Source organism: Homalodisca vitripennis, chromosome 6 (assembly GCF_021130785.1).
Source record: "Homalodisca vitripennis isolate AUS2020 chromosome 6, UT_GWSS_2.1, whole genome shotgun sequence".
NCBI lineage: Eukaryota > Metazoa > Arthropoda > Insecta > Hemiptera > Cicadellidae > Homalodisca > Homalodisca vitripennis.
The window spans coordinates 41,303,570-41,330,980 of NC_060212.1; the positions used below are offsets into that span (position 1 = coordinate 41,303,570).

Consider the following 27,411-nt stretch of genomic DNA (forward strand, 5'->3'; position numbering starts at 1 on the left):
AATATTCAAAAAGTACACTTTACAAAAAAACTAATAGCGTTCGGATGCATATTAATTATATCTTTAAAATGAGACATCTCCCATAATGGTCTAAAAAATAAGGGTGGAAAACTGCTTATTTAACAATGTTCTTATGGGGGAAACCTCAAGTTTGTTTCACTACAGCCCCCTCTTAAGTATTTCCACTGGAGATTGTTTTCAAGGTTTTTGTACCTTTTTTGCAACAGCTACTGTATTCATTGTTTTACTTTAACCATAATTATTTAACCTACTTTCCTTTCTATTGTATATTATGGTATGGCTATTATGTTACACAAAGAAGATAAAAAGAAATTCTTTATATAGATAGAATAGATTATGTTGACCTGGAAATTCAGTTCAAGTTTTGGTTGAGATTCTAGTACAGTGCTTGTTAGAAAATATTCACTTAAAAAACTAAGGTCACAAAATAAACCTTCAAAATGATGACAATTGATTTACTGTTATTGAGTTGCAGTTTTGTTTATGGCATTGTAAATATCACCTAATTTTTCAATGTACTTGTCTACCATTGGGTTTGAAATATGCTGGTTCATTATGTAATGAAGCTACTGCTTCTACATGAAAATTGTTGATCAGGGCTGGTTAATCTTATCGAAACATGATAATAATCAATCCAGATACTGGTTAATTTAGTGGTTTCATTACAGAATAATAGTCAGTTGAATTTAACCTGGGAATATCCCAATAGTTACATTAATATTTATAGAACATTTAATATTTTTGTAATTTTTTCGTACATAAAATTACGTTAACTGTTAGTAATATACAACATTGCCCCACCAAAATTTAATGTGTTCCATATGGGAAATTAAAGGAATATAATGAATAATTGTTTATTTCGCTTGTTCACACATTATTGAAGTCAATGACTGGAGAGTGTGAAGTCAATTCTGAGCCTCGACCATGACATGTTTGGACCCCTTGATGTTGGATAGTTGGTCAGAGGACAATGTGGCCACCAGCAGATGTGTTCCAACTCGTCGGGGGGTCATGCTCACACTGTGTCTCAACTGGCCGTAACTTGGGATGTTGCTGGAACAACAGGGAACCAATCAGACCTTTCCCTTTGACGTTGGGTACATTTTTATCCTAAATTATTTTTTATGAGTATACCAAAGTACAGTATCTAGTCATAATGCTAAACGAAACATTAGAGGTTAGTTGCACAACAAACTTGGTCTGTCTGTAAGGTACCTAGAAGAATATGCAAGTTTTACTAATATTGGTACTGAAGTCTTTCTCTACTCTTGGCTTTAGAAGGAAACAGGACTTTTCCATACATTTGCCATCGTTCAGTGATACAAGAAAATGCCTTTCTTGGCTTTTCTTTCAGTTTCTCACAGTTGGTAAGCACTTAGTCGGATATTCTGCAGTTAGTGTTTTTTTTGTACTGTTATAATCTGGCGTAGTCAAAAAATCCATCAAATTGAGTCAGCTGTACTGGTGAACATCTTAGTTTTACCCCAATAAGAATAGTTTTGAACCTCAAACACTTAAACGCTTTATTTCCAGTCTTAGCATTATGGGAGATATCTTATTTTAAATATTTAATTAATATGCATTCAATATCTTTTAGCTAACAAAAATATGTTTATTGATTATTCAATAGAAACAAATTTTATAATGTACTTCATCCTTAAATATTACAAAAGGATACAATTTAAAACATATCCCATCTGACTTACGTGAAAAAACGGTAGATTTAACAAATGGCTGCCATGTCTAAACTTCATATTAAAGATGCATTTTTAGTTCAGACAATTAATTTGTTCAACACTGATGGAACAATAACTCTCAAGGTTGGGCGTGTTATCATAATCATAAAACTTCCAAATAGGATTTTTCCAGGCATTTGCAATCGTTCAGTGATACAATACAATCAATAACACTAGGTTTCAAGATCTGCAATCTGATAATATCTTCTTCAGGTGAATGACTAATCTAATAAAAAACTACAACCTAGGTTAAAGTAAACAAAACATACCAAAGTGTCGTGACTCACATAAGTCAGGAACCACAGCACTCATGTTGTGTGTCTATTCAGTACACTCTAATTCTAAAACATGCACTCAATAAAAACTAAACACTAATAACTAAAGGTGAACTAGAGAATAATTAATTAACTTAGATTGTAGTTATGTATTAGATGTTAACAAACTCATCTAGTCTAAGTACCATGTATCAAGCTTAGTTTCAATCTATTAAGAACTACGGTAGATATCGTGTTCATACTTATTCCTGCAATGTTGAATACGATTCAAAAGTTTTTTCCCTGGTTATTGAGAATTTTACGATACATCAACAAACATTATTGTACATGACCTATTCTAAAACACTTTTTTAAGCACTTGTCTTAAGAATTAATGTGTTTTCAACTTTTAGCTTTCCGAAAATTTTTAGCACTTATTTTAGAACTTAAATTTTTCATGCAAATTTTGTAATTTCAAAACAAAATGTCCACGATGTGAAAATAGATTAATTTTCTACTATCAAATATGGATAAAACTCTATCAGCTTTGAGTGTAAGGTTTACAATGGTTACGAATGGTGGCATGGCAAGACGTTAGATCAGAAACATTTTTAGTGCCACCTGGTTGAACCCACTGCAGTGTTCCTCAGCCTATACGGAGATATCAGTACATCTGCCAATAAGACTTAAATAAATAGTATAATGTAGACTTTTATCCACAAATTTCCTGCTAAAAGTTCTTTCCTGACCACAAAATTAAAAACAAATCGGCATATTACACTTTTTCAACTCAATAGAATAAAATTAAAACATTCCTAACTTGAAATGATGGTATAAACTTATTATGTAATGCTTTTACTTAGTATTATAAGCTTCTCCATTTAATCCTCTAAAACATCATATAAATTTAAAAATGGTAGTATATTTAGTGGAAAGACTCGTTATGTTGTTGGGTGACGCAGGTTGGGAGAATTTTTAGCTTCCTGCCACCCAAGTTCTCAGGATTTTTCAAAGCTTCTTAACATCTGTTTTGCTTGGTACAATCTGTTTTATACTTAGTCCAAGAGTTTTGCTCACCTCACTTTCTCAGTCCTTGGTTTCAGCAGACCTGGTCCTTCAACCTTCAGTTCACAGTTGGTCAGATTCTCCACTAAAGGATTAGAGAAGAAAAACTGAACTTCTACTGTATTCCCGACGTGTATTTGATCCAGCACCTTTAGCAAAAGCATATTGAATAAGTTCACTACACAAATTATAGAGTTGTATCTTATGACTTACCAGAGTTTATTCGCAAAATGTTAAACCTATTTGTTTACTGTACATGTCAAGACAAGGCAGAGTGAAGAAAAATAAGCATTTTTCTCAGAGACATGACAGATCACAGATAATGCTTCTGGATGTCAGATCATTCGGGTATTTTGAATCACACCTGTTACGAAGTTCACAATCTGTATTCAACGTTTTGGTGCAGTGGGACAGAATACGTTATGACATGGTATGCATTATCTTACATTCTCTAACCAGTTTTGTCAGCGTGCAGGAACGTTCTTCAGATGAGACTTGATAAATTATTAGTTCCCAGAGTGCAACTGACCTTTAGAAAAGTCCATCCGACACTCACACATCCCACAATCACAGGGGATCAGGAGCATGTGTATATCTGTCACATGAGTCCCTACTGGGGACTTCAGTTTGAGTGAATACTCAGGCATAGTAGTTCTGTGCTTTTTCCTCTGTGAAATCACTCTAATTTAGAGTTTTAAAAGTATATTTTGGGTATTGGTATAATATATATCAAGAACTTTGTTGTTGTAATTGTTTTGTTTTCAAGGCAGCATCAGTAATAAATTATCAGGCAAGAACTATGATAGTTTGGCATATCTTTTTACATGGTTTAGTCAATTAAAACTGAAGCGCGTAATGTCTTGAAGGAGCCAACGATCTTCATTGGCAAGGAAGATGTGAATAGTATAGAAATTATTGAAGAAGATGAATCAATTCAACGGACACCACAATCTCACTCCAAATAAACTTTCCTCCGAATGCCAAAGAAGAATACGAAAACAAGAGAAAACAAAATCACTGAAAGGTATCGATGAATTTGACAAGGTTTCAATTCGATGGCATTGGCGTTTTGTCATACTACCAACCAAGTCCCTTAATTAAGTTAATCATAATATTAAAGGAATCAGATTTGGTTTTTGGCTGTATTACATCTTTAAGGAAAATAATAATTGACTTAGTATTTAAGTTAAAATAATTTAATCTTAAAAATTCATTTATTGTGCTGCTGGGTGTAGATTTCTTCAGAAAAGCAAAGAATTTCTAATTTCATGAAGCAAAGCTAGGGCTCAGAGGTCCTCCCTTGTACAGCCTGGGGACCAACGGCTCAAAGGTGACTTCCGAACCACCACCAACTGCTATGGATGAGTAGGAGGGCTGCTTGCGAGGACACAATCACTCAGTGGCATCCATCCCAGAGACGCTATCCACGAAATTGCTTGATTCAGTAATTTTGAAATAACAGCCGTACCTTTTAGATTGCTCCATCGGTAACTGATTCTAGTATTATAACGTCATTCAGGTATTTGGGTTTTGGTTGTAAACGTAAAGCAAGAAGACACAGAGATTATTGATTATCTTTGGCAATGAGGTTGAAATACATCCTAAAAGGTTCAGGACTGCAATGCTTATCAAACATCTACATCGATCTATTAACGCTCTTGAGAGCATAGTGAATAATGTTTTTGTTGTGTAAAGAGGAGAATTAATTAGTTATTTAACAATAATTATTTTAATGGAGGACCAGTAATAGTCTCCAACTTCTGAAAATTTAAGGAAACAAGACAGAAATAAAAGAAATTAATGGAATTTGCCAAATCAAATCATTCACCAATAGATGTTTTCTATAACAAGCACAACCAAAAGAGGTGTCCTTGGGCCAGGGCACACGAGACCAGAGAGAGTTCCAGACCAGGGGGCTCCAACATCCACCTTGATGGAATAGCCCATGTTTGCTGGAGGTAATTGACTTTACCACGCACGACGAGGCACTTTACAGGGTAAACAAAGGAGAACAAAAGAGGTAAAATAAAGGAGAATGGTGAGATAGGATGGTTAACGGAGAAGTGAATTTTTGCAGAAGGCATGTCCTTGCTGGCCAATCCGAGCAGCGAGGGCACAACGTTCGGCCTTGATAAATTTAGAAAAGTTGTTTGTAGGACAACAGTTCCCAATCGTCGTTTAAACTTTTTTTAAGTGAATAGGAATGCTACTAAATCAACTTAAAACTACACAGTTGTCTAATCTTTTCAACACTATTTTCAGCATTTTGTTCTATATTGTGATCACTAACCTTTATCTCCAGCTTGGTTCTTAGCACCTCAAAGTCGTCTTCTCCAGTGAACGATTGTCCAGTCTCTACCACATTTGCCACAGCCATTACCTTCATGAACGTACTCTTAGCCAACATTCCATGGTAGTCTTCAGGTAACACTGATATCCTCACGGTCTTCACTGAACACATACAACTTTTCTTGTAAAGTCATATTTTAGGTTTTGTAAAAAAGAATATGATTCAGAATATACTAAGAAAGTAAGTGTTACAGATGCATATTGGTACAATGAAAATCTTGAAATATTTTGATATAGCAATGGAAAACAATCATCAGCCAAAAGATGTTAAACTGAAACAGGCAGAGCCAGTAACGTAGATCTGGTCATAAAGATAACTGGATGGAAAAGGAACTCTCTTTATTTTGTGGCCAAACTGTCTGTACATAAACCATGTATCAAACTCGTAACTTTAGTTTATTTATGGTCTTCCAATTTAGAGTCCATAGTTAAGTCAAATTCCTAAAAAGGTATTGCAAACTAATCATAATTACAAAGTATTATAGAATACATAGACATTCTTTGAATTGAGATCAAAGTCAAAAATAAATATTGTAAGAAAACTACACATTTATCCTAACTAGATTCCAAGACCCTTAAACTCCATTTATTTATTTATTTATTTATTTATTTATTTATACACGGTTGTCACCATTTTTACAAGTAATATAATAATAGATCATGTTCCACAAGATGGCAATATATACAATCAAAACAAAAACAAAACTTCATCTTAAGTGAATCATACTCATGCAACAGGAGAGAAGCCAAGAAAATTATGTAGGCTACATGCAAACAATACAATATGCCAAATACAATATGCTAAACACAATAAGCTACTAGGCATAAATAAACAACTGACAGACATGCAATACATTTGATTCATTATGACTAGTTCATACACGAGCAGTCTGTATAGATTCATATACCATAAAACAAATTAATACAACAACCAACAACATGCAACCAGTACATGCCATTAATATCTAAAATATACAGTTTATATTATACAAAATAAATATATTAAGTAATAAATAACAATAATATCTACATAGAAAAACACATTGAAATAACTGCAATATCGGCAAGGTGCAATAACTATTTACGAAATATAGTAGGGCAATAATCAACAAATACAGTAACTAGTACAATTCAACAATAAAATACAAAAGAGCTATAAAACGAACTGGTATAAACAATGCTCTAACTATCCAGTATCAGATAATGCTTACGTAGTGTAGCCCAATAATAAAAATATCCTTTTCAGCGATGACACACTATTGCAAAAAAAGTCGTGGTGATGGCAGATTAGGTTACCAAGCCGGTGTAATCTGGGGATGACACTGTGAAATTCATAGTTGGTGGAGCAATGCTGTACACAGAAGATGTCCAGAGACCGAGTTCTACCAGGTACTCTGAGATTAATGAGGTGGAGTAACTCCGAGCAATCGACATCGCCAGTGAGGATTCTTCTGTAGAAACACCAGGTCATGCAGTCTCCTTCTCGCATATAATGGAGCCAACCCCAAATTGATCCGCTACCAACTCCAAGGGAACTTCACTGTAGTTGTATCCCAGCTTGGTACCAATTATCCTAACAAAGCGATCTTGTATGCTCTGGTGTCGCTGAATATGTCCAAGTTGGTAGGGACACCACACAACACAGCCGTACTCCAACACAGATCTAACTAGCGCTGTATATGCTATCTTCATCGCTCAACACTAAGACCGCCTCTAGAAGTCCTTATGATAAACCCCAACATCTTAGCAGCCTTCCTGGTGATTATGTCTATGTGTAATTCAGGGCTTAGGTCCGAAGACAACCCAATTCCAAGGTCTCTAATGTAAGACTTACGGCAAAGTATAGTGTTGCTTAGACAGTAATCAAATATCAAAAGGCTTGGAGTTCCTGTGAAATGTTACAATAGCACACTTCTCGGCATTCAGTCTCATTCCGTTGAGTAGGCACCACTCTTCGATTCTCTTAAAGTTACGTTGTAACAGATGGCAATCCTCAATGGATGAAATAGGACAAAAAAACCTTAATATCATCAGCGAAAAGCAAGCATCTTACGTTGATAACATCCACCAAGTCATTGAGAAATACAGTAAACAAGAATGGGCCCAAATGAGATCCCTGAGGCACCCCCGATGTAGCATAAAAAGGCCGAGAAGTGGCACCCAAAAACTTCACAGAAAGACTACGGTCTTGCCAGGTATGATTGAAACCATTGTAGAAGATTTGCCAGTGATACCATATGCGTTAAGTTTGGCGAGAAGATGCGGATGACTCACAGTGTCGAACGCTTTGGAGAAGTCAATATAACCGGTGTCAAACCTGCATTCCATCTCCAAAAGCTGCGATGATAAAAGCTTTCATACAATGCAAGGTTAGTAGTAGTTGATCTTCCGGCTGCAAAACCATGCTGCGCAGATGTAAGAATGTGGCGAAAAAGGAAAATCCAATGCGATCCAGTACAAGTGATTCAAACAGCTTCCCAAGTGCAGGCTGTATGACAACTGGGCGGTAGTTTCGGGACATCCTCAATATTTGAGGACTTGTTGTATAGGAACCACAAAGCTGGACTTGAGTCTATCCGGAAAAGCACCTTCGAGTAGAAACTTATTAAAGATAACGGTTAGCTGGGGAGCAAGAATATCACTGCATCTCTTGAGAATTAGAGGAGGTATATCATCAGGGCCAGTACCCTTGTAGGGATCAAGTAAATCAAGCTTTCGTTTAACTTCATCAACTTCAAACACACAAGAAGATAAATTTGTATGTAGATCAAAAACTATATGGTGGCACAGTCACATTTGAAGCAGAGTATACGGAAGAAAAAATGGTATACTCAACACATTCTAAACACAACTCTTAAAACAAGAGAACCCCAACTTTTGACAATCCTAGTTAAAATAACAAATGTTTTAAAATGACAAATGTATCATTAATACAGCCTACAATTTTAAAATATGTGTTTTTAAGAGGTTTTTTAGAAATACAAATTAAATCTAAAAATACATACGGGCAAACAGGCTCCAAACTAAGCATGTTTGACTTATTTCTATATTTTATTTTTGGTTTGCCTGAACCCTGAAGATTCCCAAAATATTACTGGAAAATTCATTAACACTGTGTATCAGATTAGTTTTCTCACTTAATTTACTATATGTAAAATGAGAATTTTTAAGAAAAAATGGTCACAGACAAATAGTTAAAAAAGAAAGAGAAGTGTTTTAAAGATGGTATTTTATGTTTGGACAACACATGGAACAATTCCTTACTAACATTACAAACACTCTTAAAGAATAATAAATATACAAGCTCACCTTCTTTAGGCTGAAGATTAACTTCCACATCACCTTCTTTGATGATATCAACAATCTGTCCTGTATAAAAAACTGAACTAGCAGTCAGGGCAGCATTCACTTTCCTTTGTTCTGATGCATGATTCTGTAAGAAACTTGATTTGAGAATGAGCGATAAAAAAGTACTTGGTTATGTTATATCTTTAGACATTCCAGGGGCGTACATAAAATTGGGGGCTCAAGTCTCCTCCTTCAAAATTTTGAAAGGAAAACGTTAAAATTGCAAAGTGTTTTTAGGATATAACACATATATGTGAAGGTCTTAAAGCTCAACAATTTCCCTTGGGAAGATTCCTGAGCCCCTATATTTAGAGGGTATTTTATATCTCCTAAACCACCCAGTGCGTCAACCCCTGTACAACCAAAATAATTTTCTATACACACATTGAAATATACCCTTCCATTTAATCTGATTAGTTTTAGGTAAAAAACATTTTTTTTATTATTAGCCTTAATTAGGTTTTTGTAATCATACTTATACTTATTCAAAGTATTGTAACATTCGGTTGGTTTCATACTGAAAGAAATGGGTAATCATAAGAATTTAGAATCTAATACTTTGATGTACGATTACATAAATTTAAATTTGAAAAATCTATTTATTATGCCAAAGAGTCATTGTTATTTATAAAAACTATTATTATGATGTACCTTGTTTTGAATTTTAAAAAATTCACCAATTTAAAGATCAACAAATTTGGAGTGTTTCACTGACAAAAGAATTTTGAGATCTTATTAACCCTTAAAGGTTTTCAGGCCTTAAGACAGTCTATGTGAATTACTTTACTTATTCTTACACTTCCAAAATTCATGAACACTTCTCAAAAATGAAGAAAATAGTAGGAAGTTTATCACTTGGGAAGGAAGGATCTGGATTCTTCAGGTACTACTGTGTCCAGACAAAGGATGAAAATAGAAGTTGGCCCTTCTTCTTCACACAAGTACTTTTAGTCAAAGCCTACCTGACAATATTTGGAAAAAATCACAGACCGTGTGTGTAGCCGTATGTTTCTTGCATTTTCCAGTAAATTATCAACACACGTGACTAATTTATTTTGTGGGATCAATTAATTAGATGAAAACATTGACAGTTTTAGTTAAATGTGTAATCCTGTAAGAGGAAAAGAACAGAGTTCAGTTGCTACATACTATATATGTTTTGCTTTAACCTTTAAAATCCTTATGGGATTGAAAATTCTTGTTTTTAATCTTATAAATTGGATGGCACAACTATTAAATCAATAAAAAGAGTTATTTGATAAAAAAATATTGCAAAATTAATTGACACAATCCTTTCCGGCAGACAACATTCTCTTTTTTAAGCATAAATCCAAGCTAATATCTAATACTTAACACAAGCCAATTCTGTGCAACGAATCTTGGAAAATCTATCGGAAAGATTTTGCCTAAACTTTTTGAATTAAAATACATACTTATGCATATTCAGGCATAGTCAGCATGGTATTATTAATAACAGTTTTGGAAATTGAGTATTTACAAACATTCTGTGTTATTTTTTATATGTTTTTGTGTTTGTGTTATGTTTTGGAAAAATTATCTGATTGTTTGAATTGACTTGTTTCACTATCTCATACGTTTTCTTTAGGGTAATTTTTCTTTTGCTTTAAGAACCCAGATAGCACATACACAAACAGAACTTCTACTACTTACCCTTCACAACTCAGTGCATCCAACTCTGATATTATGACTGAGATTTAAAAATGTTGTACCATTAGTTTTCACACAGACATAGTACATAAACAAACGGCCTCCTCCTCTTTCCTTTCTACAAAAAAGTACTTTCATTACCTCCATAGTCAGTGATACTGAAAAAGTGTCACCGATGAGAACTGAATCAATTTCTTTCAGTTTGAAGTAGACATCTCTCACTACAGGAGTTTTAACTGCCTTGTACAATTTCTGGGCTTTGGGGTGAGCCCTGATAGCGTTGAAGACAGCAGCTCGCTCTGCTTCTGATCCTAAAATATGTACACATTAATGGATAAAGCATTGATAAAGGATGTATGGCTACTTAACCTATTTTCAATAATTATCTCTTAATTATACCTCATGATACTGAACGTGTGTTTAACATTTTTGTGAATGTGTGGTGTGGTGTGAATGGGCCAAATTTGTGTTCAAATCTGTGTAGCTAGCTCGAAAAAGTTTCAGCAAGAGCTTTGATACTGTAGAAAGAATGAGCTTATTGTTAAATTGCTTAGCTATTTTTGCTTTTTATTACTCTACTTGAATATACATATAGACAATGTTCTTTATTTACAAATTCATGGAGAATTGTAACAGCACCATTATACTGATAGTAAATAGATATTTTTACAAAGTTTATATTGCTTTTCAGTTTTTATCATATCATACAAAATCTCTTTGAAGATACTCTTTTATAGAGTTCAAGAGATTTTGCAGCAGAGATGAGGTTCAAAGAATTGTATGCTGTTTTAGCAGTAGTTGTGTCACTTATTTTTGTTAGTCTTGTTATAGATCCTAGTATTATAAATAAATAAAAATACCTTTTATTGCAAGTGTTTTTCAGTACAACTGCTTTCCAAGTCATCTTAAACTATTTACATCATGGGAAAATATACATAAAAGTTAAAACCTATGGCTTAAATAAAGACTTAACTACCAGTTCAACGATACTGGTACAGTAACTTAACTTAACTACTTAACTGTACAGTAATTTTTTTCAACTTATTCCTAAATACAGTTAGAGTACAAAGTTTTAGACTTTGGGGGAGGTCATTGAACAACTTGTGGTCAAAGTAAGAGAAATATCTCTTCCCAAATTCATTCTTGACTTTGGGAAAGTGAAGCAGGTCACCATGGCGGATACTACGTTGAGAGACCTCCTCCCGGAAACGGAGCCTCTCGCTCAGGTATTGAGACTCACCTTGCACAATTTTCCACATGTCAGAATCCTGCATACATTCTCCACTGTGGGCAAACTGACAGCATCTCAGATGGGTGACACATGATGGAAGCGCCTCACATTTAAAATGAAACAAACTGCACAGTTTTCCAGCTTTGAATTTAATCCATATCTAACCTAGAGATAGTGTTTCTGTAGGCAGGATAGCAGTAAAGAAGCACAGATCAAACAAGTGAATGCATGCTATTCAGTATTCAGTTTTCTATATAGATTTACAACATCCAGTGTCCAGCTGAGGTCTTAATCTATTATTTCTCCCAAGTATTTTGCTTATGTTGCCATCTTACCACTAGGTCAGCAAGCTGCTTGCTCCGTATGATTTGTTGGGTCATAGCTTCACTGACTAACAGGTTGTTATATTGGCAATACTGCACAATCATGTTCATCGCAATATATAATTGTATCTCAAATTGTTTTGCAGATTTTCCAGACAGAAGTAAGACTGCATGCATCATCATCATCATACACATTTTGGAAACATATCGCCTCTATCTTGCTTTTAATAAAAAAATAATTTGTTTTCAACCTGTTTTAATATACTTTACAGATCATACTATGTTGAAACATTGTTAATACAATGTTATGTCTTTAAGTACGTTGTGTTAACATTGCTTTGGTACGTTGTGAAGTGGAAAACATTATTTTTATTCACCAACCGTGTAGGATCAGAAATAAAAAAAATAGATTTGCAGTAGTTATAAAATTAAGTGACAAATACAACTGTTGTTACTGAATTGTGCACATAAAATGAATAAAAGCATTGGAATAGATAACGATTAAAACAATCTTTTAAAATGGACTTCCAAAGTAGTTTCATACCTTCACTGTTCTTGTATTGGCTGGTAATATCTTCCATTCCCCTTTCTCCATATACATTGTCAGTTAAACTTTGAGTTACAATCCTCTTCCCTATCCTAAAAACAGTAATAGACAGTATTATTAATTAATGAGTCGACTAAATTCATAGCTGCAATAAAAGCAATTTGAAGTCAATGTTTGAGCTTTTTTGTGTATTGTTTACATACAAAATTGTGAACTACACTAGAACTTAAATTTATTTTTAAAAGTTATTAAAACTAAATGTTAGAAGTTGTAAGCTAAGTTTTAATTGTGAGAGGGTGTCATCTGCTAAAAATAAACCTAAAATTATGTGGTCTATTATTAATGAAAATATAAGTAATAGTGATAGGTCTAAAAGTACAGAAGTTGGAAGTAGTCTAACAGCTTGTGATTTCAATAACTTTTTTGTGAATAGTGTAAAAGATCTCATTGCTAATGTGCCTTTTTCTAGTCGGTCTATGTCATACTATTTAAGTTAAGTTAAGTTGTAATGTGTCTAACTGTGAATTTAGTATTACTGAAGTAAAGGTTGAACAGATGTATGATGCTATTAATTTGTTAAGTAATAGTTCATGTCTGGATGTGTATGGTTTTAATTCTGAGCTGTTGAAACTTGCTGCACCTTTTATTGCCGAAGCTCTAGCCTATCTCTTGAATCTTTGTATTAATAATGGTACATTTCCAAGGTGCCTTAAGCTGGCAAAGGTTATACCACTGTATAAAAAAGGTACACGGAAAGAACATAAGAGTTTTAGACCTGTCTCGATAATTCCAATTGTTTCAAAAGTGTTTGAGGTAATAATAAATAGGCAAGTAATTCAGTATTTTGAAAGTAACCTATTGTTATCAGATAGTCAGTTTGGTTTTAGGCCTAAGAGAGGAACACTAAATGCTATTGTAAAATTTATGAAGAACTGTATTCATGGTGTAGATGATAAAAAAGTGGTCATAGGCAAGTTCTTCGACATGTCTAAAGCCTTCGACACGGTAAATCATGAAATTTTGTTAGATAAACTTAAGTATTATGGTTTTGATGATCTGTCTTTACAATTTTTTAAATCATATCTCAAAGAGAGATATCAAATGGTTGCTTTTAATGGAAGCTCTTCTCAATACAATGCAGTTACAGCAGGGGTTCCACAAGGATCCATTTTGGGACCTGTATTATTTATAATTTATGTAAATGACCTGCCAGCCTCCATAAATAACAATGTGACAAGATCATACATGTTTGCAGACGACCTAGCAATCTTACTGAATTGTAAAAATCTTAATGTAGTAAATGATTCTCTACTAGTCGCTAACTCAATTGTGAATGATTGGTGTGCGGCGAACGTCCTCTGTGTAAACCATGAGAAAACTCAGGAGATTAATTTTAATTTACAACATAAACCAAACCATGATAATGTAAAGTTTCTAGGTGTTCACCTCCAAGAGAATCTGAAATGGAACAGGCATATAGAAGTTTTATGTAAAAAATTAGCAAAAGGCATTTTTGTGTTGTTAAGATTGAGATTAATTGTAAATATTGAAACATTAACTGCAGTATACTATGCACACATCCAGAGTCATTTGTCCTATGGAGTTATTGTATGGGGCAATGATCCTAACACCAAAAGACTTTTGATATTGCAGAAGAGAGCTATTAGGATAATGTGTAATGTAAACAATAGAACCCATTGCAAACCTTTGTTTAGACAATTAGAGGTGTTGACTGTGCCTTCTATATTTGTTCTGGATGTATTACTGTATGTTAAAAATAACTTGCAGACAATAACAGTAAATAGCTCTATACATAATTACTTTACTAGAAATTGTTCTAATCTTAGAGTAAACTACTGTACCTACCAGTGTACCAAAAATAGTTTTGTAGAGATAGGTATTAAAATTTATAACATGTTACCAAATCATATTAAATGTCTAGATTTTATTAGGTTTAAGAAATGCTTAAAAAATATCTTAGTAAATCTAGCAGCATACAGTTTAGATGAAGTTATAGATCATATTGAAGCTAACATAGCCTAGTTATGAATATTTTACTTTTATAATACAATTTGTTTTGTATGTGATGACGATGCCATGCATACCACATTTGTAACGGCAATAAAATTCTGATTCTGATTCTGATTCTAAAGATTGTGTTTTGGTGTAGAAATTTGTTCAGAGAGATAAAGTAATAATACGAAATTGTAATAGTTAATAACTACACACTGACATTGATGGATCCAACTTGATTCTGGTAAAGCGCCAAGGGGAATCATCATCTTCTACGAAATGGCAGACGTCAGCATTTACCTCAGAAAACAGAAAACTTGTGTCATACTGGTAGCCCACCAGTCCTTTCTTGATAGCTTCTAGAGAAGCTGGGCCAGTCCTATACTTCCCTGAGAAAATAAATATATTACATGCATTAGAAGAAGCAGGGTATACGCAAAATTGCCTAGAATATTCATAACTACGATTAAGATGCAGAATTTCACCAAAATCAAACTAAACGTAAGGTTGCACTATTGTTTCTATAGCATATTTACCAAAAAGTTACGTCATATACATTTTGAACGAGGATTTGTTCTTCATTAACATATGCACAATAAATTTAATCGCTAATTTCAAATCACATTAATTTTTTAAATCATGTCATTTAGGAAACAAGACCTTAAAATTAGGAATTCTTAAAAAAAGAAAAGCTTCTGTCATAGCTTAGACTCTAAACCAGGTTTATGCAAAATAGACCCAGTGGTTAAGCATACATGTAAACAACTCACTTCATTAACATATTTATACCATCAACCACAAAAAATTGTTTTTAATAAAACCAATATTCCTTTCTCCCGTGTTTATTTATTAAAAAAAATTAAAAATCAAAAATTTCCTCGAGAAAACTTACTACTATACTATGTTTTTCTGTCTGCAATTTATTTTTCACAAGATTTTCTTTGGAAACTCAAAAAAGAAGAGTAACATACCTACAGTAGGAGCCACGAAAGAGTGCAGTTGGTGGTGACCAATAAAATGATCAGGTCCGTGCGACGTTGCCACACAACACGTCAACTGCCACCCGGCACGGAGAACAAATTTGGCAACGTTGCTTAGTACTTGTTGGCTGATTCAAGGTCACGCGCCATATAGGCTCCTCCCTCAACTGCACTTTTTGGTGATTCCTACTGTAGTTTAATTTGCTGTATTTGAATAATTGAGGTTATTATTCCAGTGGGGGTGTTTAAATTTCGTTTTCCCCACATTGTTGTTATGGTATTAAAACCTCTACAGCTTTACCTATCTGACATTTAAGATTTACCAATGTCCTCCTCGACTGACAGGAATAATCACAAGCTGTATCAAAGAGCAATTTTAAGATAATACATGTTTGTGAAGATTTCAGAGTTATAAGAACCTTTGAGTTGTTTTCTCCCTCATTACAGAAGGATTCTTATGATCCATGATGAAAAGTTTGTCGGTAAAAGACCAAACAAGAAGTCACAACTTACAACCACTCTTCTCTTGGGGTGTGGCGTCGATAGCTTGCCAGCCGTCGTAGCCTGGTGGTAGATCGGGCCTGGTCATCCACACGTCGTTCCAGCAGTGGAAATTCCAGATGCTGTCATGACAGCCACCATCGGCCCCGCCTTTTATCACTTTGCCGCTCTTGGAGAAGTACTTGTCGACTGTAAGAGAGTTATCAGTGTCGTGCGCACAGACGTAGCAGGTGACAGGTCTGCAAGGGATCCCCAATGTTCGGCATGCTGCGATCATTTACTACGTTAAATCTCAATTAAATTTGCCATATCAATAATTATGTAAACACATGCCCATAGTGTAGAAAGAGGTTTTATTTCATTTAAACACGCACATAATATAGTTATGGTGGTAAGGGTACTTAGATTAAATGCAACATTGTGTTTAGCTCCATGTCACCCCTCCCTTAGTGCAGCCTCTGAAACCTGACACTGATACAGGCTTTACTTCTGGGATCTGGAGTCTACATTGGTCTGAAGAGATTCCAAAAAAGTTGGCAATAAAATAACTTAAAACGAGCTCTTTGTATCGTTTTGACATCCCAGGCTACAAAATATTTATGTCTGGTTTACCCAACAGTCATCCAGATTCCAAGAGTCAAAGCTGTGGCAGTGTTAGATTTTTTACACTACGCAAAGCTGGAAGTAAAATGGAGCTAAACTCAACATTTTCATTTAAACATTTAGAACATCCTATTTTTGCATTTCTCAATCCCATATCTCATACAATCTGGTCTTATGGGTTATTCCACAGAATTCTAACAAGTCCAGCTGATCAAATTTAGAATAACTATCATACTGGCCCAAAGAACAATGTAGACTACTTTTTATCCACATCAGGATTGTTAAAATACAATTTGGTATACATTGTATAAAACATATTTCATATTGTACTATACAATAAAACAAATACACATAGTTTTATCAATAGAAGATATAATTTCACAAAAAAACATAAAAACTAACTTTTGGCAAAAATTGGAATTGCATTCTATTCGTATAGAATTCTATCAATAAAGAATTTTATGGCAAAGACAGTCTCCAGAAATGTGACATTAACTACACACTCTGGGAAATGAACTAAAACCTCTCATGTCTTCACGCAGTGAAGGCGGCACTGACCTGTGGCAAGGGCTCCTGCGAAGACCCAGCATTGAGCGTACTTCACCGACCGACTGCTTGTGAGAAACTCGTTGAAGAAATCAATGCTTCCAGTCCAAGAAAAGGGTTTGGTGCCGTCGTCGAAAGTCCCCACCCATTTCCCCACCAACAGTCCTTCATCATCATAGGAATTCACCTGGTAAAATATCATTTGAAATTCGAAATCTAAAACCAAGCTAGACATCTTCAATAATACCTAGATCTTACAATTACTTTAGAAAACAACCAGAAAATTACAAAATTAGGACAAAGGACTCCTTTATCATTTCTTCTACTATTAAAAACTGTTACATATTATTTTTTCAAAAAGCTACTTTTTGAGCTTTTTTTAAAAAAAATTTGGACGCTATTCTATGAGGTGACAAGTGAGTTGTTATATTATCTTTTAGTTTGTGATTAAACTTACCAATTGTTCTTTGGCTTTAGTTGTTCAGAGACATTATCTGTAGATTTCTATCAATAAATAGGAAGTCTCTATTTTCAAGATTTAGGATCCATTGTTGACTGTGATACAGGTCACGCACGATATATGCTGTGTTCATATTCAGCACATCAGCTTCCCCATTCCCGCTCCCCATGCCCCATTCCCGTCCCCATGCCCCCTTCAGTAATGCTTCAACTGCATTTAAGTTAAAAAATATAATAAACAGAGGTTTTTAGGTAAGGATTACTCTTTTGTTACTTCAATATTCTATGGAAACATACTGATATTAGTAACTGGCTTCGCTGAGGTTCTATGCAAAATATTAAGTCTATAGCTTATTTCATTATTGACATGTCTTGTGGACAGATAGACAGACAGACACACTCTTTCAGCTCAAAACGAACCCTTACATCGTTTCGACATCATAGACACCTATAAATAGGAAGTGGCGGTCTTATTGTCTAATCAATTGTACAACTGATTGTTTCTGACACGATCTCTAAGCAAGGTGGGGCAACCGAGATTTCTACACATAACGTGTCTATGTTAAGAAAGGATGATTTAATTTCAATGACGAATTTTGAACCTTTCGTTTATGTCCCCTTTCCTTTTTGCTTTCCTTTTTTTAAGGTTCGTTTTGAGCTTCTCCATCGTCTACTTTCTTTGGATCTCTTCAGACTAACATGGCTCCAGATTCCAGGAGTCAAGTCTGAGACAATGTCAGTTACCAAACGCTGCAATAAAAGGAAGGTGAACTGGATCAAAATGCATCATTCAAATTGTGGCAACTTGTTTTTAATACTGTAATAAATGGGATAAGGTAGGGAAATGGCATTTTGTGAAGACTGTCAGTCTTGTAGGATCAATTGGTACGTGTCTGATACGAGTAATTATAAGAAGATATGTAACAATTTTAGCAAAAATTTTAAGAATTTGTAAGCTCATTCCGTACAGACATTTGTTGTTCAAGAAAACAAGTTTTATATATCAATTTATTAAACTAATGTATAGAGAAAAGTTATAAACAGTTATATACTGATCCACAAATAACTTTACAGTGCACAAATTATGTAGCGCCCTCCCCCACCTCCCCCTCACTCCCTCTCTCTCTCGTGTCCTTTTGCCAATGTCAGGATCTCAAAAAGACTTACCAAGGCAGAGAGAGCCCTGGAGATGATGACGGCAGAGCCTCTCTCAGTCGGAGGGATGTCGGAGCCAGCCAACAACAGGGTGACCACAGGCAACACACAGAGGTCAAACTGACCGTACACCCATGGGTAACTGACAGGAGCCTTGTTAGTCCCCATCCAGATCTTGCCATGGTCATTGAGCACATACTCCTGCCTCTTCTCCTCATCCTCAAGGAACACCTGGTCACCTGTGAATTCCCTAAATTTCTCAACTTGAAAAGCAATCATGAAATCAATACTTGTCCCCCTTGAAAAAATTGTATCTGTAGGTCCAGAATCTATATTAATGGTCAAAATTTCATCAGAATTCCTATTAAGTTACTTGCTATCACCCAAATGCAATTCCTTTTGCGAAATGATCGTTAATTTGTTTGCCAATCTAACATGATCAAACTTTCAGTACTTTTGGTTTTGACAATTTGCAGTCTATAAATTTCAAATCTTAGTAATTTATATAAATCATTGTACTTTTGGTGCAATCATGTATCTGCCAATAAATGTTCTCCTTTAATTAGAGGCAGTGCAAAATTTATTATCAAGTGCTCAGCTTAAAGGACGTTTAGCAAATTGAAGCAGAATACATTGCTGCTTTGTCTTTTGTCTTTTGCCAAACATTTTAATAAGATCAATAGATCATTATTTAATTGACTTAGATGACACTACAGATTTAATTAAAGATGAATTATTGCTAATTTAGCTGTATTTGATTTTTCAAAACTGATTAAAAATATTGTTACGAGTATTTTATAATAAATCCTCCAGAGTGTCCACTTTTAGAAATATATAGTGATATTGCTGAACCTTGGTCACACCATCTATCATTGTACTATCCATTTAAAACTAAAATAATTCCATCATTGTCACATTTATCATATTCTTACTTTCATTCCATGGATTGAACAGGATGTAAAAGTCTTGTAGGAAAGTGTATTTTGCTTCTCCAGGTGAATTTCGCTTGTAGGTGAAAAGAGCAAACTTCCACAGTCCAACTTGGCAGTTTGATGGTGTCTTGACCTGTGAAAAACACAGTACTTTAAAGTATGTAAATAGTGAAAAGACGCTAGGCACAATACCATAAATTATAGATTGTTAAAGTTTACCTGTACTTTGAATTCATTTTCATCGTTGCTTTGATTAACAGGACTGAATTCCCAATTATCATCATTATCACTTTTTTCTGACAACGGGAGTTTATATTTTGTCCCTTTAGGTATTAGCGGAGTATGACCTAAAACAATTAAAATTAAATAAAGTATTATTTTGCCAATCATAAATTAATTGGAATACTTCAATATCTGTGTATAAATATAATAAATAATAATTTACTCTTCTCTTTTACATCTATACCACCTCCATCCGACAAAATTACAAAGCATAACCAGAAAGTAACTGTCTGGTTTTATACAGTAAGTTTGGTATCGAAATTTACATATTTATCTTTAGTCATGCTGAAAATTATAAACCTATGTGAAGCTGATAATAAATTTGAAAAATAAAAAATAATACAATTGTTTTAACACAAATCAAAATTACCGGTCAAGATGAATTAGGAAAAATCAATGTCTAAATTATAATTTTCATAAAACTGGAATCCATATGAAAGCATTTAATAGAACTGGGTTTTGAATCCCTTTTTCAAAACAGTTTTCAACTGTGATTTCAACCAAATTTTAACACGGAATTTGTAAAAATGTAAAAATTTTTTCTGTAAGGTGACATTTTAGTCTTTCTTTCATTGTTTGCGGTTTTTATTTAGAGGTTTCATATTGTACCCAAGTTTTATTCCCAAGGATTTCATGTGCTAAGGAAACTGTAACTGTCATCAAAATGCATCATAACTTCAAATGCATTAAGCAAGCAAGTTTTTGTGTATTTTCACTATGAAGTTTTGGTACCCAAACACCAGGAAGCTTTTAAATATCAATGTATTGCCAACTCGTTCAAAACGGTATCAGTTCTTCACAACCAAGTAAACAGTGGTGTCCAAGCATGTAAATGGTCTGATTATAATGTTGAAATAGACAAAAATACAATGTAGCTTCCTCTATGGAATTATCCTGTATATCGCACTTTATGCTCTCTATAATTGATTGGAAACAATTAAACATCCCCTCCACATCTCCCTGATAGTTTGCAAGTTTATAACTACCCATTGAGTTATAAGTATTTCTTCACATGGGGGTTCTAAAAGAAAAAACGCGTCAATTACATTTAAATAACAGGCGTGGAAGCAATTTGTGATGCAAAAGGACCCCTTATTTAACTTTTTATAAACTTAAGTTTACAAACTTTACTACAGAAGCCGAGTAATAATTATTGGAGGCAATACAAAATCAAATGGGACTAAGTATACATAACCTTGAAATAAAAATACCTAAGAGATCTCTCGATGAAAAGCACCTACAAAACGATACAAAAAAATAATAAATTTTAAGAGTCTGGGCAGCTGAACATAAGAAAGTAGATCATATATGACACGAGCATAGAATAAAAGTACCATTAAAATATAAGAACAAGGAGTTTAAAAACTCGAAGGCAAACTTTGTGCATCAAATACACAACACATCTTTGCATCAATGAATTTGTAATGCTAAAAGACTTAATATTCCTCTATGCATAACAATGCTCTAGTATACTCTATAGTATAACCTATAGTATACTCTCAGGTTTTAGGCATGCACTATTCCTACGATATTACTGAAGGATCAACTTATAAATGAAGACAGAGATTACGTTTTCACCAGAAATCTTCATAATTAACAACAACTTGAGCTGACTACAATTCAACCAATTGAGCTGGCTGTAGAGAGACAATCTTGAGTTTTTCCTCATAAGAGCATTGTTAAACCTTATGCAAGTTTATGACCTCATTTTTGATTGTAGAGTTCTGGGAGTTGTCTCATTTGGAGATTTAAGTATAATTTTAAGTCTCGTTAAATATTTAAACATTGGGATACAAAAATTTTAAATTTTTTCTGAAAAACCTATAAACATACCAAAAAAAAATTATGGTTGCCTGTAAAGTCGGTTTTACGGGCGAAGATTTTACGTGACAACGTCTTTTTCTCGGTAGAATATTTATTGATATGAATATTATTAAATTGCACAATAGGAACAAGGAATTGAATGAAAATAAGAATTGCACAAATTTTAACTATAGAAATATATTTTGTTTACTAAAACATTGTACATAATTTGAAATTAATTAAAATTTGTTATTGTAAATGGTAAAGTTGAATAAAACATTTACTAAAATTGGAATTTGAAATTCTTGCTAAACACAGTTAAATTCTAACTCCGCGCGGGGTGATTGGTCGGTTTAGTTCGTTTGTTTGGTCGCACTATTATGACAGGTTAGAGGTTATAATTTGTTATTTTAAATGTTTGACTAGCAATACGCGCTGTTTCTTCTCAATCGACTGAATTACGATTGATTGCAGAGTGATTTAAACTAATAATTTACTTAACACTATCAACATTTGTCAATAGTATGACATAACCTATAAACTCAGTTTCTCAACTTTTGTGTCAATCTAACAATGAATCAATCAATCATAGTTTACGATAATGAAATATCATTGTACAATTATTTACCTTTATTGTTGTAGTTGTTGTAAATGACGAATCTAAGCACTCCACATTTTCACGAATAAACATAGTTATCTGCTTTATCCCGTGCGGCGGACCCACAGTTATCTGCTTTATCCCGTGCGGATCCCGTGCGGCGGACCCACTGGACGGGCATCGTAACGTTACCGGGCGTTACACTTTTTCATGAGTGACTCCGAGCCGCAACCTAATTTAAGACGTTGTCACGTCAAAACTAAACAGTTTTTGGATGCATATTAATTACATCTTTAACTCTCATGATCCTGTGATTAAAATCGAGATAGTAAAATTGCAAGAAGTTTAACGTTGTTCTTAAGTGGCTAAAACAAAGTTAGCCGTCAGGAGCAGCTTTTGAAATATGTTAACTTTTGTAAATTGTTAATTATTAATTTTAACTGTAGGACCACAAGGAATTATCTTCACTTACCAAACTCGGCTTGCAGATGAAAGTAATCTTCTTCAGGAATGAATGCACGATTGAAGTGCAAGACAAATGAGAAGGGTTGGCCTCTACGGAACACAAGAGCTGCACCCTCTTCTTGCATCACCTCATACCTGCTTGTGTGGTGTCTGAAGCCTTCCACTTCTCTGTCAAAGCTCACATTCTGAACTTGTAAGATAGGGCTTGAGGAGTCGATGATGTTATTGTCAAATATTTCTTCTGAAATAGATTTTCCTATTTTGAAATGGCCCACAATCAAAAGTCAAATCAAGTTCTCTCATATTGCATTAAAAAGTATTTAATTAAAAAGTGTTCAGCAAAATAATTAAAATATGTATTTGCATTTTCAGTAACAACTTAAATCTGGATAGTTTTGATAGTCAGAAATGAAGCATACCTTTTTGTTCTCCCAGGACAAGAAGCATATAAATTGTATTTAGTCCGAAAAGGTCCTTTCCAGTGCTTCCGGGGTGATAGGGTATTCAAACTACAAATGCGTTTCAAGCAGCACTATTTCCGTGACATTATAAAACTCATGTTTGAGCTCTTTTCGAGCCTTTTTTTTAATATTCTCTCAGGACAAGAAACTTAGAGCATTTAGTCCGAAAAGGACTTTTACGCTGCTTCCGAAGTAACATGGTATTCTGGATGGGCAAGGCTTTGAGGGTAAGGGCTGCTACCTGTTAAGGTCCATGAAGAAGGATTTGGGGTATTAATCTCAGTCATGTCTCCTCGGAAGAAGGAACTTTGAACCACCCTCTGCAGTCAAAGCAGGTAGGGCGGCACGTTCTTGTGTCTAGGCCAGCAACATCCCTTAACACTTAGGGAGCCCCGCCAACTCCAAGAATCATCTTCCGCAGTAGACTAGACCTATCGATCTACCCCTGTGCCTAAATATCTCGTAATTTGCGGTTAGTGCCATTCCTGGACATCCATAGGGTCGATGAGATTTAAGTGGCACATTGGTTTTTGCTCTACCAAGTGTAGGTTCAAGTGGGAGGTATAAACCAGCCATAAGTGAACCCTGCAGATGCAGAAGTTAAATGTGAAGCATACTTACTCGATATGATGGATCTGGTATTTGATACATCACTGCTGTAGTTAGCACAAAACCGCTTCTGTAGCTCCTCCTTGTAGTTCTTAGCTGCCTTTCGGCAAGATACCCTGAAACCATTATGAGGGATGAGTGAAGATATAAACAATGAACAAAACAGGAAGAAAAGGGCCAAATAAATAGAAGCTAACCAATCATAGTTGCATTCTTCTATCCGAAACAAATTTGAATACAAAGATGCTAAACGTCTAGTCTTTACACATGGTACGATTCTGCCATGCAGCTATTCACGGGCGTACCCAGGGGTATGTAGGAGTAAACCCCTCCCAAATTCCTGTATAACAAGTATTGTATCAGATACCACTAACAGCTACCCTCCCCAAACTATCTTAGAAAATTAATGCAATCTGATAACAATGGTATAATGCTAATTACAACTTAACAATTAAATCGATTTCAACTTGTCACAAATGTTTAGGTTCAAGAAGTGAAACAAAACAATTATTTGCCGAGCATAGTACAGAGTGATCAATTTGCATTAGTTGCTTTTACTCTTCACATTTTCACACTTAAACCGAAAAAAACTCCAGTTTCTTCAGCATCTAAACGGCATGGTGGGCAGAAATGTCACATTTTGATACTTTGATTCGTTACTAGGGTATTTGTAATTTGGACTTTTACACTTAATTATTTAGACAAAACCCTCCTTCTTTCCTTAATGAGCAAGTTCAGATTAACAAGGAAATTAAAATATGTAGAAATGAAAATACACATACATTTATAGTTTCTTGAAATTCAGACTTCCTTCTTGAGTTATGATGTCATCAAGTAGCATGTTAAAATGTCCTACTCCAGTGTAGGAAGGTTTTTCTTCAACAACACTAATTTTTGTGGCGGTAAATTGAATTTGCATGTTGTATGCATCTGCATCACTGACTATTTTTCTCAGTTGCGTACATTATCACATGTAAAATATAGAATTATATTACAGTCGTGATTTGCACTCAACTGATAGCCCTAGACTGCATACCAACCAAAATTTAAAATTCATTCATATTTTTGAAAAAAATATTTTCTTAAACTATGTCACTCACTATATGAATAGGGTACGTTTAAAATCTCAGCTTATTATATTTATCTCTTACAAAACACTAATGTAAACAAGCTTGAACTAAGAAATTAAGCTTTAAGAGAAATTAAGCATTTTATGACGTTCACATATTGGAACCTTTTGCTTTGTTTTAATTATTTGTTTAACCATTCTCCAAAAATTGACAGCCTATTTTAGAATCACCCTGTACAAACATATCCTGTATATTCTATAGTGATATCACTCTAGAGATATAAAAAGGTAAGAAGAAAGTATTGAAGTTAAGACTTGGCTGCAGTGGAAAGGCCTGAGTTGATCACTGATTACTGGTAGTAATTGATCTCCTCATAGCAAGATCACATGCCAGATCATCCTACGTGATCTGAAGTCGAAAACTACCGATCGGAAAAGCCCCTGGACATCGATGGCGCCTTCCCGCACTTCTGGCGAAAGAAGAAAAACATTCCTTGAGACAGTACCTAAATTCAAGTTCAGATCATGTGAACGCTCATAATGGTTGGCTTTAACTTTTTCTGTTCATTATATATATACCTAAGTATTTATCTAATTATATCGCGTAATTTAGTAGTAGTTAGGGTGGCCTTCTTATAATACCAAAGTACCAGATTCTACAGCACTGTTTTTGATTTCTAATGTGCTACTTTTGGAGGATTCATATTTTTGGGAGAGGCTGGATCTTTTATGTCTGGGAGGTTATGTTATCGTATATTGGCTTGGTTATGTTCATCGAGCAACTACAATATGACCAAAATGACGTGATCCGGCAGTGAGTTATCAAGAGACCAAAATCCATAAGTCTAACTAAGAATGTAGTCAGGAAAATATTTGGGGGTGGGGTCCAGGCAACTGATATTTTCCCTTAGTGGACAGAGAGTAAGGCCCCATTTTGTTCCTTAAAACGTTCTTGACCCGTTCCTTTATTGAGAACGATCTTTCAGCAGTACATGTCAGTAATACAGAATTATGTAAATAATAATACTCGTTTACTATAAATATAACTTAAAAAATTTAAAAAATTGGGGAGAGGTCCGGACTCCTTGGATCCCCTTACTGGCTACGTCTTTGAGTCTAACAGCACAGATTCCAAAATTAATTTTTAAACCATTTTAGAACGTAATAAAAATTCCATTACAAAATATGCAAGGTATAAAAATCTACCTTTTAAGGTAGGTTAGGTATAAAGTAGAAATACTGAGTATTTCTTTAAAAATATATAATGGTTTTCTCAATAGAACTCAAGAGAGGTAAATCATTCCAAAAACTGTGCTTTTAAACTGTGGTGTACTTAGAATACATTTTTGTATTAATAGGATTATGATAATTAAAGAACATAAGTAAGAAACATAGGTTGAATTGAATCGAAGGAAATCGATTTAAATAAAACTACATACTCAAATTTACAAGGATGTTCTATATGCGTTCTGGAGGACAAGGTTGGTACATATTTCATTCCTCCAGACTTTACTATTCTTACGAGGGAAACCACAAATATTTTTTAGTGATAGTTTAATAACTAGGGAATTAAAAATTGCAAATCTTACTTCTAAAATAATTTACATAAAGAATATTAGATTTGAAAAAACTAAATTATACAATATCGTGAACATAATATGTTTTATATATTATATAAAAAATATTAGGTAATAATTAAATTTAAAATAGACAAAACGCTTACCAATAACTCATTACTAATGTAGGTAAAAACAAGAATAGAATGTTATAGCCGTGGACTTTATATACTTTTTAAAGCGCATCCAATTGTACTCATATTTAAGATTCAAGCCATAATTTGTTCAAACAATATGACGATCACTCTGACATCAAAGCCAATTATTGTTTTGAGTAGAGTTAATGGCCATGGTTAATTGTTCACAATTCATATATTGTAACCAGGAAAACTAACAAAGCTGTATTTAGTCTATTGTATTTCGTAATGAGTGGGTGTAACACCCACGTTTAAAAGTTATGTAGTAGTGTAATTGTTAGAATACTGCTATGTATCCTACAAAGAGATCTTATTTTCGAGTGCTTGCTCATTCTCCCGTCATCATTACGAACCACACACTCTTTAATAATGTTACTTATTAATAATCCAAGAATGTTCACATAAAAACCGTCCTAATTGAGAGAAATATAAAGTGTGACCCATGGTATGCCCTCCACTTTACAGCATTATAAAAAACCATATGTAATTTGGCTTAGTGTAGCTGAGACAAAATAAATTACGAAAAAAAGAATTTAAAACGGCCCTTGGAGGCAAAAGTATGGCAAAGTACTAAAATATCTCATTTTTTATTGCATAAAACGGCCTGCTTCATAGGAGTAAAAAATGGATTCAATAATCT

General features: G+C 34.2%; 1 protein-coding gene across 1 annotated transcript; it reads right to left on the bottom strand.

The window, feature by feature from the left end:
- Positions 1–859: 859 nt before the first annotated feature.
- Positions 860–26,767, bottom strand: LOC124364309 (hemocyte protein-glutamine gamma-glutamyltransferase-like). Its single transcript, XM_046819684.1, has 15 exons — positions 26,742–26,767; positions 23,962–24,065; positions 22,887–23,120; positions 19,951–20,078; positions 19,732–19,864; positions 18,812–19,038; positions 17,198–17,372; positions 16,049–16,303; positions 14,776–14,944; positions 12,540–12,634; positions 10,583–10,752; positions 8,735–8,858; positions 5,367–5,527; positions 3,089–3,225; positions 860–1,074 (listed from the first exon to the last, which is right to left on the bottom strand). Exons 1-15 carry the CDS (start codon positions 26,750–26,752, stop codon positions 927–929), a joined length of 2,271 nt encoding a protein of 756 aa, XP_046675640.1. The 5' UTR covers positions 26,753–26,767; the 3' UTR covers positions 860–926.
- Positions 26,768–27,411: the final 644 nt, after the last annotated feature.